The sequence below is a fragment of the Onychostoma macrolepis genome, chromosome 23 (assembly GCF_012432095.1).
Source record: "Onychostoma macrolepis isolate SWU-2019 chromosome 23, ASM1243209v1, whole genome shotgun sequence".
In the NCBI taxonomy this organism is placed as follows: Eukaryota; Metazoa; Chordata; class Actinopteri; order Cypriniformes; family Cyprinidae; genus Onychostoma; species Onychostoma macrolepis.
Genome location: NC_081177.1, coordinates 6,562,510 through 6,578,591, shown reverse-complemented (window position 1 = coordinate 6,578,591; position 16,082 = coordinate 6,562,510). Strand labels below are relative to the sequence as shown.

The window sequence follows — 16,082 nt, the reverse complement described above, 5'->3', positions numbered from 1 at the left end:
TTTAGAGAATAAAGATTACAGTTATAATATTTTGAGGTAGGCTATTCTAGCCTTTTGCTCATGCAAATGGCCCGGATTGGGAGCACCGGGAGATATTCCAAATCTCAGTTTTCAAAATCTGTCAGTTTTATAGCGAAATACAAACAATATGTAGGCTATATTGCAATAATGTGTTTGTCAAGCGGCATCTGAGTCAGTCATATTTCCGATTACAATAACAAACGACGCAACATTATTTTTACATTATAAATTAGGCTAAACTTTTTTTTTTTTTTCATGCCTTATGATGTTCCTTCACTTTATATCTTGCTATAAACTTGAAATAAAGAACAAAAACACATATATATAATTTGTATTTCGTTATAAAGCTGAGCTGTGTGTAAAAGCAACAAAGCACAAAATTGTTGTGATTACTGTTTGACTGGCGCGCTACAAATAATGAATGGAAGACATTAAATATTATGTCCTCATTTACAGTACACCATGAATAAAACAGTTTGTGAATAGTCACTTAACGTTTACAGCAGAAAAGACAACAATATAAGGCATGTTAACAAATCTGAGTCCACTTCAACCTTTACAACGTTTTATTGCTGTTTAATTAAACAGGCTGTGTGAGGAATGAAAGTTTGGACACCACAGACGTTTTTGCGGAGCAGGTGGAATTATTATAATTTAATGAATTGATTCACATAAATACAGCGATCTGTCACGCCACATTAAAGATCTTGAAAATCACATTATTGTAAGACACATAATTTGTGTTTCGCTATAAAACTGATTTTGAAAGCTGAGACTTTGTTTTATATTAAAAGCACTAAAAGCACAAAGCTTGGGTGGCTGGCGCACTACAAATAACGAATGCAATGGAAGACATGAAATATTATTTCCAAGCATACTGTCCCCGCGAGTACAGTGTGGTGGTGTTACACATGGTGTGATTTCTGCTAATAATCTCACATTGTAGTGTATTAAAAAAGGGTTAAATAAGAGAGCTACAGCGCCCCCCAAAGGAATGTCGATTGAGTGTGTGAGCTGATGTTAAGATAAACAGTTGTTCCTGTTCAGTCTGTTAATAAATATCATATTCTTGATATTAAGCTGTTTCCGCGAGTCCTTAAAATTGACATCCCAGTAATGCGGTCGCTCGGACGCAACAATATTCAAATCAATTCCGGAGGTCTGGCAACTTCTCCCGCTGCTCTCAATGCGGGCCATTTGCATGCGCGATATAGGCTATACTCTCAAAATATTATAACTTTAATTTCTACGATTTAAATTCTCAAAACATTTTGACTTTATTCTCGAAACATTTAGACTTTATTCTTAAAACATTTAGACTTTATTCTCAAAACATTTAGACTTTATTCTCGAAATATTACTACTTAAATCTCGTAATCTTAGATTTTTTTTTTTTTTTTTTTTAACGTGGCACTAAAACGCCGTCGTAGAAATGCAATGCATCATTATTATTCATCCTTATTTTGCATATTGGCCTTTAAGCAGTCCTCTTGTTAGTTCCCCAGTCTGTTTCTTAATCAAATTAACGAAGACTGGCAAACATGTTTGTGAAGGATTTTATTGGGCCAGATTTTGAGTACAAATCTTGTTTAGGCATCTGAGAACGCTGATTCTCTCCATTCAAAAACAAACCTGACTTGCAGAATCAACAGTAAACAAGCTGGTTAGTCCAGATATCGGACTTTTTTATAGTTGGTAAAAGCATAAGGGCATTGCACTTTTGGAATCTATCTTTCAGCACATTATTTGTTGGTGTATATTTTGTATTTTTATGGTGTGTAAGAGCTGCCACATAATAATTACTCACCTCCTGGTTCAGAAAACAGTAGAGTACTGCCACAATGAGGCCCTTAAGAAAGAAAATCAATGAAGAGAAAGTCAGTTTCTGTAAATTGAATAAAATGTTTCTCAGATCAAATATCTACAAATATTACAAATCCATCTGTCTTCCTCTGCCTTTCATCTCAGTGTTTTGAGACAAAACAATTTTATGCTGTTAACACTGTTTTTGCAGGCCCATGGTACACCATTCATGCATAATCATGGATGTATCTGTGTTTTTCGAGTCATCCAGATCAGATCCTAATCCTTCAGAAGTATCCATGAGATTAAATGTATGACAGTCCAGTGCTGAAGTACACATCCACAGTGAATAATCAGATAATTCCACACGAATAACATCTAACAGCTTACACATTTTGCAGGTGTCACTCTGAATATAAACCTGATAGGAATCGTTCATTAATTCTTAAGCTATCAATTGTTCTGTAGAATCCAAAAGGAACAATTCTGAAGAATGTTTGTGCTTGTGTTCAAGTTCAAATTTGTTCTTTTTAATTAATCAAAAACACACGCCGCAAACACTATAAACTAAGTCCTATAAACTAACAAATGACTCTTTTAAACCAGCTCTTTTTAGTGAATCAAAAAGTGTCCGATTCATGAACAAATGACTCTTCTAAACTGGTTGTTTTTAGCTGATTAAAAACATACAGCACGACTTATTAAGTCAGACTCTCAAACAAATTACTCTTTTAAATATTTTTTTTTTTTTTTTTTTTAGTTAATAAAAAACAGACCAAACTGTGTTCCACAGAAAAATAGCAGCATACGGATTTGGAATGACATGAGGATCAGTAAATAATGGCACAATGGTGAACTATCCCTGTACTGTCAGATCAATGCTGCTGTACAGGTGTTTTTAAACGTCCTAGGATCAGTGAGTGATAGCCTTGAATATCAAAATATTGCTCTTTTTGAGCAGTCTGACATGTCAATCTCCAGCACACACACACACCCCAATATATACTATATATACAGGCTATATATAGTATCTAACTGAGAACCCTAAAATAGATGTCCTAAGATATCAAACCTGTCACAAGGACCGCCGTAGGCTCTGTAAACAGCAAATAGCAATCTGAAAACTTGAAGCGCCTCTCTGCCTGTCAGTCATTTTGCACATTCGGGGTGAGCTGACATGTCTGACTAGTCAAGATAAATGACAAAGTCTTTCTTCAATGTTAGCCTTCACAGAAAGTAATTAGCACTAAAAAACGCACATCACGGACATCATATTAAACCTTTACAAGAAGGTAACAGCCTTCCTGTTATGTTTCTCGAACTCCTGTATCGAATTAATCTTTAAAATTAGTCTCCGGCCCTTCAGGAAACTCAATTAGTGTTCCATCTAACTAAGTAATATCTCTAAAGCCCCAATGTCCATCTCCTGTCTCAGCAGATCAAAGGTGAGAATGAGGTTTTGATCTCAGCTCACTTGAAGACAGGAATACATGACTTTAAAAATCTGAACAGAGTACTAGGCATCATACACTTTTGGATTTTGTAAATGGTTGAAAATGGAGAAAAACTGGCCATCATATACTAAACGACTGGGGATAGCACACCGACCACAAACTCTTGCAGAAATATGCGGCTCATTGTTAGCATGTGACTCATTAAAATGGCATTTGTTAGTTAATCGGACTACACTATTTGCGCTGCATGTTTTTAATTTAATAAATAGAACTGGTTTAAAAGATTGTGAATCAGACTACTCTGGTTGATTTGTATGTTTTTGATTTACTAAAAAAAGAGCCATTTTAAAAGAGTCATTTGTTTTGTGAATCAGACTACGCTGGTTGCTTTGTATGTTTATGATTGACCAAAAGTCTTTCGTATGTAAATCAGACTATACTTTTTGTGCTGCATGAGTCATTTGTTAATTAATTGGATTAACTAAGTGTGTTTTGATTTAATAAAAAGAACTGGTTAAATACTGTCTTAACTCATTTGTTTGTGAACTACACGGGTTGCTTATCATGTTTTTGATTCACTAAAGAGAACCATTTTAAAAGAGACATTTGTTAGTTAATCAGACTTCACTGGTTGCGCTGGACGTTTTTGATTCAATAAAAAGAACAGACCGAAAATTGTAATTTGTTCATGAACTGGACTATACTGTTTGTGCTGCATGTTTCTGATTCACTAACAAGAGCCAATCAGAAAGAGTCATTTGTTTCTGAATCACACACTAAATTCATGAACTCCAAGTGCCGAAAACCTGCAGACTGGTTCTGGTTTTTGCCAACTAGCATCAACACGTCTTTCACGAGTTCACACTTACATATAATAAACTGAGTAAAGGTTATGCGTATTTGGCGTGTTGTCCAGGGAGAGGGCTCCGAGCTCTACATTTAGCCCGGACCCAGAGCGTTCCCCCCCGTGCTGGGGTAGGAACGGGCTGAAGGTGAGGAGTCGGGGTGGTGGAGGGATGCTGGAAGACTAGAACTGATGGAGGTAAGACTGCTTTGATTATTTATAGGGGTTCTCTCTCGAGCTGATTGGATAGATGGTGTGATTGCTGATGATGAATTGGCTGTGTTAATTATCTGCGCGTGCTCCTCCCGAAATTTGTTAATAAAACATCACATCTGGGCAGAAGTCGTGTAGTGTATTCCAGCCTTAATAAGTTTATGCGTGCTGTGTTTGTGTTTAAGCTGTGTTGTGCTGATAGCGGGCTGAATAACCTGGAAGGAGCCCAGACACAGCTCGATGCAAAGCCGCAGGCTCACGTTGAAGTAGTCTGGGAGGAAGTTGAAGACCATGTAATGAGTGCCAAAGAGAGGGATGAGGAGGAGGGTGGACTTGGTCAGTCGCCTGAGGGGAGGAGAGATAAAGGATGAAGAGGAGGAAGGGTAAGAATGTTACTGGGCAGATTAGTGCTGAGAGATTCTGGTGAGTGGACTTTATGGATTCAGACGAGTAAGAACATGATAAGGCATGACTTCAGACAACACCGTAAAGGAATAGTTCACGAAAAATCTAAATACTGTCAATATTACTCACTCTGTCATTCCTAACCTGCATGCTGTCATTTTTTCCATGTACAAAGAAAGTGAATGGGGACAGACGCTGTGAAGGTGCCTCAGAAAGTATTATAAAAGAAACATTAAAGTAGTCTATTTGACTTGTAGGCTTTATTTTATAGAGTGCTTTTGTGTGAAAAATCCTGCACATTCAAACTGATCACACTATATGCAAGAAAGCATGTCGTTTCGCCATCAACGATGGATGAATGCAGTATGAGATGTGTTAAGAAATTCACATTCATTGTCTTCTGTGGAAATAGAAAAATAACAGCATTCTGGTGGTAATAAAACAATGACAATTTTCATTGTAGAGTGAACTGTTCCTTCAATATCCACAAGTGTCCTCTGTATTTGCACATTCATGTGAATATTCTTGAATGCATTATAAATACTGAGTAGTGTTGTATTTATAGCTTCCAGTAATATAATTTCATGTGTTTGTATTGTTCTTCATTTGTGAGCCAGATAAAAGTGAATATGCATTAATGTAAACATATGTGCAGTGATTATTTGTCACGGGACGTGGTTCTAGAGATTGCCGCACAAAGGAGGATTTGACAAAAGGAGTTTTCAATAAGCAGCAACGCACGTATTCCACTAAAATAACATTAATCCAGGACGAAGAACAGAAAGAAACTGAAGGCTTATCAGGACAGGGAAACAAAGGAGCAATCAAGACGATTAATTCAACACAGGCGATCAGACTGAACGATAATTAACAAAACGAAAATAGGAAATACCAAATAAGGCCAGACAGGAACTAAAACAGAAACCAACACATAACATTATTATAATTGCTCTGCTAATTCTTCATGGAGTGCTTTAGTTGATCTTTTTTTCATAAAACCAATCTGTATCAAGGACTGTAGCAAAAAATATATATAGTCTATATAACTTCCAAGTTATAACTTTCTTTATTTTAGCTCCACTAAATTCCCAGTCTTCTGAAGTCAACTTTGTGTGAAATTGAAAGTTTATTCACTGAAATGTAATACCAAAAACTTTTTTTTTCTCCATATTGGGTGAGCTATTCCTTTACTTTGAGGTCCCTCACTGTTTAATATATTAAAATTCAAAATTAAAATCACTCACGGATCAATGAACTCGCGGTGTTTTACTATATCAACACCACTGCACATAGTTTTAATGCAAAACCATCAAACAATCTGACAGAAACACAGAGCGTAGCTGTCATTCACTGGGCTGTGTGAAATCTGCATATGTATGAGTATAAATATAAACATAACAGCAGCAAACACTCATTTTTGGAAAAACAAAGAGTCTCTTCATGATAGCACCATTAACGGGACACATAACCAAACATGCACACATCTCTCTCCAAATATTGTGTACGGTCATTCAGTGCTCTTAAACATGAGCTGTGCCAGGCAGAAATGTACTGGAAATCATCCTCTGACACATGGATATAAAAACAGTATTGAAATTTGATTATGTTGCTTGGCAACAGCCTACAGTTTTACTATAGGAACTGGCAGAAGAACTGTTTATTTTGATTATTGTCATTATGAAAACGTTTTCAGTTTATTACCATAATCGTATACTAGAGTACTTAAAAGAATACCATGTACATCCCCAAAAATAAACAAAAAAAAAGTACTATGGTTTTGACGGGTTTTGAAATGTTCAGACAACATTTGTATTTTTTTCACCAACTGCTGAACTGAACTGTAACAAAAAAGTATTTTGTCAAGTTAAAAATGTGCCTCATATGCTAACATAACTGATTGCATTCAAGTGATAAATATTATTTAATATAAATGAATCAGCCTGGCTACATTAGATTGCACTAAGGAAAATCATTGTAAAGGTCAGATTATATAGAAATAATGTCTTACGGTAACAATGAGTCTGTCTTAGTAGACAGGATGTTATGCAAAAGTTGTTCTTTCAAACCCCATAAACGTGCAAGAACTCCAGGGATGTTGTAATGAAATGCATTGAGCGTGACTTTGAGATTCACGGATAAGCACTACAGATGTAAAACTGAAGCAAACCTTGTGTGCTGACAGGAAATAGAATTGAGTTCCCAGAACGCCGCTGAAGGAGATCGAGACATCGTTGTCACTGTGATGATCCTTTAATAATTTTTAGCTACGGCGGCTGCTGGAAGTGTGATTCTCTTAGGTGCTGTGCCTTTGTTCTTTCATCTCCACTGTAGAGCCCACCATACACTGTAACAGCACTGCTGATTATGACAACACTGCCACAGGAAATAAGATTGCTTTTGCTATTTTAGGTATTTTTACAGATAACGCAGAAGCTTACTTTGAAAGTTACTTTGAATTATTATAGTGTTACTAATATTTTGAATTCACTTTATTATACTATGTATATACACTGGCAACCAAAAGTCTGGAATAATTAAGATTTATTTTTATTTATTTAAAGAAGTCTCTTATTCTCACAAATGTTGCATTTCAAAAATACAGTAAAAACAGTAATATTGTGTAATACTGTTCTCAATTTGATTAATGTAATGTATTTCTATGACAGCAAAGCTGAATTATAAGCTAATAAGTGTCACGGTGCACACAGCAGGGAGGAACGAGGAACACACAAACGAGGAGATAACTCAAAATAATAGTCTTAATGATGACATCAGGGCAAGACAAGGCAAGGCTGACACAGACAGGAACACCGGGGAGTAACGAGTAGACCAGATGAAAACTAACTGAACAGGCATGAACTAAATACACATGATAATTACTGATAATGACACACACCTGAACAGAATAACAGACAATCACACTAAACAAGGACAGGAAGCAAACCAAATAAGGAAACAAGATGGAACACATGACACACACGACAGAGGACTGACATAACTCCCCCCTCCCGGAAGGCGCGACCCGCGCCGTAACAGTTCCACCGGGGAGGGGGGGGGGGCACTCTGGAGCCCCCTCAGGACAGACAAGGACAGGAAGACAGGACGGGACCTCCAGAGCAGAACAGACAGAACAGGCCAGGGCGGAGCTAGGAGCTCTGGAAGCCATGGCAGGTGGTCTTCTTTCTACCACCCCCAAAAAATTCCATGGGGTATTAAGGGGGTATCAGGAGCCCTCTGGGGCTAAACGGACAGGACAGTACAGGATAGCCCTCCAGGGCTAAACACACAGGAACAGGACAGGGACAGGACAGGCCACTGGGACCAAACACAGGGACAGGACAGCCCACAGGAACAGGAAGCCCTCCTGGGCTAGCTTGGAAGCTGAAGCTTCTTCTGGGCATGACAAGGAGTCAGGGGCCCTCACAGGGTCCCTCAGCAACCGCCTCCACTTCCACGACAGGAGGGGCAGGCGGCTGGGAATGGCCTCCATGGCCACGACTAGAGGAGCCACCTGCCCTCGATGAGTCTCCGTGGACTCAAGACATTACAGGGTTAAAACTGCTAGGGTTAAAACGAGGAACACGCAAACGAGGATATAACTCAAAATAATAGTCTTAATGATGACATCAGGACAAGACAAGGCCAAGGCTGACACAGACAGGAACACAGGAAGACCAGACGAAAACTAACTGAACAGGCATGAACTAAATACACATGATAATTACTGATAATGACACACACCTGAACAGAATAACAGACAATCACACTAAACAAGGACAGGAAGCAAACCAAATAAGGAAACAAGAGGCGGGACCACATGACACACACGACAGAGGACTGACAATAAGCTGATTTGTGGCTCAATTATTATTGGTGCTCAATTTTTAATGATGGTTCTTATGTTGAACAGTTTTTGTGAAAATTTTTAGTTTTTTCAGGATTCTTTAATGAATACAAAGTACACTGAACCACCTTTATTTGATTTAAAAAAAAAAAAAATTATAAATGTCTTTGCTGTCACTTGTGATCAATTTAATGAATCCTTGCTGAATAAAAGTATTGATTTTTTTTTTTTTAAATCATATTTACCTCAAACTTTTGAATGGTAGTGTATCATGTTTTTTCTTCCATGAAAATATTAAGCAGTTTCAGTTGTAGTAACTTTAGTGCTATTTCAACTAGTTGCCAAAGCAGAAGTTTTTTAATTAATTTTAAAAAAAAGTTTTTCATCTAATATTTCTATTTTCAAACAAACAAACAAAAATATTTAGCTTTTTCTTTATTTTAGCTTTTTCCAGTTTTATTCTAGCTTCAAGCATTGTTTTTTTTTAATCAACACTTGAATATAGGTAGCAAAAAGAAAATCGCATTTTTACCCAATACTACTTCTGGATCATATTCAGTAATATTATCGAAGCAAAAACGCGGTAGATGGTTTCCATCAGTACTCCCAAAGCTTGCACAGGCCTTTACCATTTTCTGTATTGACATTTCACTCTGTAACATTAGGCATTTTTCATTTATATGTGGTTAGTGTTGATGATGGCATTATTTTTCATATACATATGGTTACATATGAGATTGCTCGTTTCTGCTCTTCCTGGTCTGTGTTTTTGATCACCACTTTCTAGACTCATTCAGGAGATGCGTAATAGCGCCCCCTAGCGTATAACAGTGAAAACACGGAAACCCAGAAAATTCCATATTTGGCAGGGAAAGAGTTAATAAGCATTGTAGTCATTAAATATTTCTTTACAATAAGGTTGTACATTAACATCTGTTATACAGTCAGCATGAACTATACAAATGATATTTTTGCAGCGTTTATTAATCTTTCCTGTTAGGCTTTCCTGTAGCTCAAATAGTAGAGCATGGCGCTAGCAACGCCAAGATCATGGGTTCGATTCCCAGGGAAAGCAAGAGCTGATAAAATGTAAAAACTGTAACTTGAATGCAATGTAAGTCACTTTGGATAAAAGCGTCTGCTAAATGCATAAATGTAAATGTAATCTTGATTAATATTAATATCCAAAACTATTACTACATTGTTACAACAGTGTTGTTATGGTTAAGTAAAACGTAAAACAATACTTTGTTAAATTAAATATTACATCGAACAGAAACAAATTAGAAACAAATATTACAAATGGCAACTAACTGAAATAAGTTTAGATTGAAGTACTAAAACTGAAATAAAAATAAATTAGAGCTAAATAGAATTTACAAAAGTACATAACAGAATAAAAACTAAAAATATAAAACTAAATTCAGATTCAAATGATTAATAAATACTATATTGTAAATAAATATGAAAATAACATTGAAAAATAATATTTAAGGATTATGTTAACATTTATAACATGTTTTCTGTACCTGTACTGAGCTGAATTGTTGAACTGGATCAAGCGAGGGTTCAGTTTCTGCACCAGAATCCTGATTATGTTCATGAAGAGAAGGAAGTTCACCTGGTTGGGCAGGAAAACAGTTAAATATGAGCTGAAAATAAGCGTGTGCGAGCCAAACTCATTCATCCACATCCTCGTGCTTTATCTCACCCCTATGGAAACTGCAATGGGACCCTTGATGATCCACCAATAAGGAGAGTCTTCATTTATGTCCCAGCACCTGCATGCGAAAAAACCCCAAAGGCCTGGATAAGACAGAGCTGATTAAAATCTGCACCTTTTCTGCTCTCACAATCCATTAAAAGACTCATTTCCTGTCTTATTATTGGAATTATTGTGTTCTATGTGGGGTTCTGCTGGGGTGTTCTGGGTCATTGCTTACTAACCCAAGTCTTGTGATATTCTGGTTTCTAGATAGACACCCTCAATGTCCTAAACCAGTAATTTACTATAAAGCCATAAAAATAAAAGTCATTGCTTTATCATAGGGCTGTCAATCATCACATGGGTGTCAATCTGGGACTGAAAATATCAAAGGCGATGAGATTGGGTTCTGTATTGTGCACTTGGCTTTAGGGGCTTGTTTAGATCCCTAACCCCAGTATGAACGAGCACCACTAAGTAAGGTAGGGAAAAATGTGCTCTTACTCTGTGTCCTCAAAATACAGTCTGGAGCAGATCCAGAGGACGATGCAGACCAGCGGAAAACCTGCGAGAAAAGACCAGAGACAAACAAAAAAGACTACGCTGTTAGTGAAAGGGAATCTTACAGAGTGTGTTCAATGCAACTCTGTTAAAAAAGAGCAGGGATAATTAACTTAGAAGCTATTATTATCAGTGATGATCATGATAATGACACTAAATGTAGAATCTGAAGCAGTGATACCCAGACAGAAGCACATTAAAAGAATCAGAGCAATGCTGTATGAAATATTAAGTGCCTTTTAGTTAAATTACCAAAATTTGGCGAAATCCAAAATTATATACAACTTTCCATAATTTTCCTAATGTGAGGCAAAAGTATATGAAGCAGAATAGTTAACACTTTCCCCGCCAGTAAAAACAGTTGCCAGCCACCACCAGCATTTTTATCATTTTCACAATATTTTCTTGGCCCCTGAAATATTTTGTTTTATGAATATCTGAATATATAATATGTCAAAAACAAGAACAGAGCCTTTGCTTTATTTAAAAAAAAAATAAAATAAATTCTAGCTTCATGCAATATTTTTTATCAACACTTGAATGTGTGTAAGTTTCATTAAAATAAAAATGTGATTTTTAAAATTTTATTATTTTTTTTTTTTAAGATTATATCCAGATCAGATTCAAAACACAGAGAGTAGATCGCTTCCATCAGCTTGCACAGTCCTAAACCACTTCCTGGCTCGACATTTTATTCTGTATCATTAGGCTGTTTTAATTTATATGCTGTTTAAGGTTTTATGACTGCATTATTTATGTGCATCTGCTTCTTCGCTGTGTTTTGATCCAGACATTCAATACTGTTTCAGAAGATGTGTAATAGCGCCTCCCATGGGATCAGATTCCCATAGCCTCCTGCCATATAACAGTGAAAAAAACTGAAAGCCGGAAAATTATGTCAATGGCAGAGAAAGAGTTAATGAGAAAAAAAAAAAATGTAGGACGGGACTTAGGCCCAATCCCATTTCTACCCTAGCACCCTAGCCCTTCCCAAGAAAATACCTATTGCCAATTCGAGAGAGAGAGAAAGAGAGAGCGCTTCTGTGCATCTCTCTTTAGAATGAGTGAGTTTACTTCAAAAACAGCGATTCTATCCTCTCGTTGCTGGAAAATATAATGTAGCGATTCAGTATTTAAACTGTTATTAATGAAAGTTGTGGGGCAGCGTTGGCAAGTTTCTTTGCTCCTGGATGCAGTAGCCCCTCACTGCAGAGCAAAGATCCAGGGGTCGGGGTTGGATCCACATCTAGGGGGTGGAGATGGGTGGGTTTAGGGATCAGGGGGTGGAGACAGGTAGGTTTAGGTATATGTAAGGTGGGAGGAGTTGGATCTGGACCCAACCTCGCCCCCTGGATCTTGTGTTCTGCAGTGAGGACCATCTCCCTGGATGTGTGAGCTGCACGGTCTCCGATGTGTGTGTGTGTGTGTGTGTGTGTGTGTCAGTAAGCAGCGCATTAATATAGAACGGTAAGGCTGTAATGCACAAAGCACACCAGTATAGGTGTGTGTATTGTAGGAGCTAGACGACATATGATGACGTGACAGTATAGTAGCGGTGTCCCAATTCTTAGGGGAATATTTTCACCCCTACCCCTTGACACTCTGTCTCTGGAACATGGGGAAGGGGTAGAAGAATAGAATTGGGATTGGGCCTTAATTTAATCCTTCAGGACATAATTAGATATGTCCTGAAAAGCATTACCAGAATAACTCTGTTTTAATCAAAGGTTCAAATTAAAAATAATTCTGATGCATTGTTCACGATAAAACCAGGAACATGTATATGAACGAGAACAGTGATTTGCACATCTCTATGTTGCAAAGTGCATCGACAATGTGATTTGAACTGTTTGTTCTTTCAATTGTCTGCTCAAATCAGAGATGATAGAGATGCCAATCACGAGAGTTGTTCTGACACTCCTCAGCCCTCCCAGGGTCACAGAGAGACAGAGAGAGAGACAGAGAGAGAGACAGAGAGACAGAGAGAGAATATAAATGGAAATTGAGTAACAGTACAATAAAAGGATCATGCTGTACTTCACTGATTGGAGTCAGTGAGACTGTAATAGCTGTTAACATGAGAAAATAATAGGTTTCAGAAATAAGCATCATAATGTAGTCAGTAATAAATAACACAAAAAACATAACACAAAGCATGTACATTATTCTTTACATATATATGCAACTATTCAAAAGATTAGAGTTGGTAAGATGTTTTAATGTTTTTAAAAGAAGTTTCTCATGCTATCCAAGCCTGCATTTATGTGATCAAAAATACAGTAAAGGGAGCCCGGTGGAGGGAGGGAGCCCGGCGGAGCCAGTGGACTGCCAGACCACGGCGGAGAGGAGGGAGTTAGGAGCCATGGTGGAGGCGTTGGGTCGACGGGCCAAGGCAGACACGCACAGATGGTGGGCTGAGGGTGAGCAGAGGGGCTGCCAGATGACAGCGTGGGAGGAGGCAGGAGCGGGCAGGTGGGTGGGCATTTGTGAGCCTCAGGGCTGCCCTCCGGAAACAAAAGCCCTCCCTGGGCTGCCCTTGGGAACACAAGCCCTCTCCTGACTGGACCTGGGGACACAAGTCCTCTCAGGGCTGGACTCGGGAACAGAAGCCCACTCTGGGTTATACTCGAGAACGGGAGCCCTCTCTGGGCGGGACGTGGGAACAGGAGCCTTCTCAGGGCTTGACGTGGGGGCAGGAGCCAAAGCTCAGGCTCCGACGAAGGAGGGAGGAGAGGAGGCAGGTCGGTCCATGAATCCAATTCGGGATCCCCTTAAGCTTTCCACATTCCCAGATCCACAATATTCTCACGCTCAGCCACGGTGCAGTGGGTGGAGCTCCTCTCTCTGCGATTTCGCTGTCCACGGCACTTTTCCTTGTGGCGGGCGTTGTAGCATAAGCATAAGCAGCTCCGGCTCCACGGTGATCCTCAGCTCTGACGCCCCATTCGGCGATGGCTTGTCGGGTCACGGCAAGCGTGGGCTCTCCGTCAGCAGTGGGCTTGGGCATAGGCTCCGCACAGCGAGGTGATGGTGGGCTGGGCTCTGGGTCTGGAGTGGAACTGGCGAGATCATCCTCGGAACAGACAGTAAACGGCGATCCGTTTGTGGCCTCTTGAGGACCATCTTGGTGGTAAGATAAGCCATGTCCAGGAACAGTCTGGTATGGCCCTCGAGCAATCTTTTCCCCTGCTCCAGCAGGAGGAGGAGGTATCCAGGACAGGATAAGGGGTCGAAGGGATCCATAGGGGAAAACCAGAAAACAAAACACTGAACAAAACGCAGAAACAAAACGAAGGGTAAACTTTCTTTTTTTTTTTTTGTCGGTCAGGGTGCTACTGTGAGGAAGCAAGGAGTGCGGAGAGGTAGGAGAATTCAGGATAACAGTCTTTAATAGTCCAAAACAAGAGTAACACCAGGCAGGCAGGAGACGCACGTAGCACGTAACACCGGACAAATGAAACCAGGAATAGACAACACTTTATATACAAGACTAAACGAGACACACCTGAACCAAATGAACGCAATCAAACAAGGGAGAAACTGGGTCACGGGGAGCACATAGGGAGAAAAACACACACAGACAGTCCAGAGGCGTGACAACAGTATAGTTGGAATCACTTTCAAAATGATTTTTTCCCACTGATGAACAATAACAAAATTCACAGCCAATCAGAATCCACCCTGCTTTAAAAGAGCTGAACCATTTAAAGGGACAGATGACAAAAATGCAGCGCATTTTAGCCTGTATTCAGTGTATATTAATGTGCTTATAATAAACAGAACGTTAACACTAATATAGTTAACTTTATAATTATCGTTCTTGGTGTGAATGAACCTTTAGTCAAGAAATCATGTCAGGACTACAAACTAAGATCTAAGATCTAAATTTCTGTTTTTATGTTTTTGTTCCTTCAAAACCTCACATACTAGTCTACACTATTAAGATAAACTTCATTTGTGATGGCCAGAGGAAAGAGCGTGAGAGAGGACAGGGCCGGATGGCTCTAGGGACAGAGATATGAGCGTCTCACCCCAGCCCAGCAGAGCGAAACTCCAGAGACAGCGGCGGCTGCGCGGGAAGGCCGAGACCAGCAGAGAGTTCAGATACACGGCTTCAACCAGCAACCAGAAGAAATTAGTCATGACGCAATAATGACAAAACACCACCGACGCCTTACAGGCCGCCTGTGGAGAGAGAGAGGAAGAAAAAGAGAGAGACGCTGAGAATGATAAACAGGGCATACCGGCAAAAAAAACAAGAGAGGAAGACATAAGCAGATGGAGAAAGTAGAAACTCAGCAGGAAACAAAAGGAAGGTGAAAACTTCTATTCAAAATTGAATGCAGCTTTCCTTGAAAACAGGGTCTGAAATATTTCTTTTTTCACTCACGTTTGTGTGTGTGTGTGTGTGTGTGTGTGTGTGTGTTTTTCTCTGAGTTTTTCAGAGGTGCTTAACCTCTAATCCATTAAAAAGTTTGGGGTCAAAAAGTAATTCATACTTTTATTCCACAAAATGTATATATATATATATATATATATATATATATATATATATATATATATATATATATATATATATATATATATATATATATATATATATATATATATATATATATAATTTTGATTTAATAAATTTATATTTGATAAATATTAAATTGATAAAGTGACTGTAAAAGACATTTATATATTTTTAAATGAAGCTGTTCTTTTAAACTTAGTAGTCATTAAAGAATCCTGAAAAATGTGAAGCAGCACAACTGTTTTCAACATTGATAATAATCAGAAATGTTTCTTGAGCAGCAAATCAGGATCATGTGACACTGAAGACTGGAGTAATGATGCTGAAAATCCAGCTTTGCATCACAGGAATAAATTACATTATAAATATATTCAGAAAGAAAACAGTTTTTTAAAATTGTAATAATATTTCACAATATTAATGTTTTTGCTGTATTTTTAATCAAATAGATACATCCTTGGAATTTTTTTTTTTTTTTTTCCATTTACTTCTTTCAAAAAATATTAAAAAACCTTACAGACCTTTTAAACGTCTTTGAAAGAGATTTAAATTCAGTTAATAATTTAAACTTTTTATTTTATTCTGTCACTAAACATAGTCTTCTGATTGGCTGTGATTTTGTCGTTGTCACATTGTGCCTGGTTTAGATGCACAGCATTGCATTTATCATTTAGTATATATATTAAAAAAAAAAAATTCTGTCACACATC

At 38.2% G+C, this 16,082-nt stretch overlaps 1 protein-coding gene across 1 annotated transcript in view; it reads right to left on the bottom strand.

Annotated features, from left to right (window-relative positions):
- ghrhrl (growth hormone releasing hormone receptor, like) overlaps positions 1 to 16,082 on the bottom strand; it is a 42,479-nt gene that overhangs the window by 2,199 nt on the left and 24,198 nt on the right. The window contains exons 8-13 of the mRNA XM_058762476.1: positions 14,882 to 15,035; positions 10,794 to 10,854; positions 10,296 to 10,365; positions 10,114 to 10,205; positions 4,551 to 4,680; positions 1,829 to 1,870 (exon numbers count right to left, since the gene is read on the bottom strand). Coding sequence (XP_058618459.1) covers positions 1,829 to 1,870; positions 4,551 to 4,680; positions 10,114 to 10,205; positions 10,296 to 10,365; positions 10,794 to 10,854; positions 14,882 to 15,035 — 549 coding nt within the window. The remainder of the gene's footprint in view (positions 1 to 1,828; positions 1,871 to 4,550; positions 4,681 to 10,113; positions 10,206 to 10,295; positions 10,366 to 10,793; positions 10,855 to 14,881; positions 15,036 to 16,082) is intronic.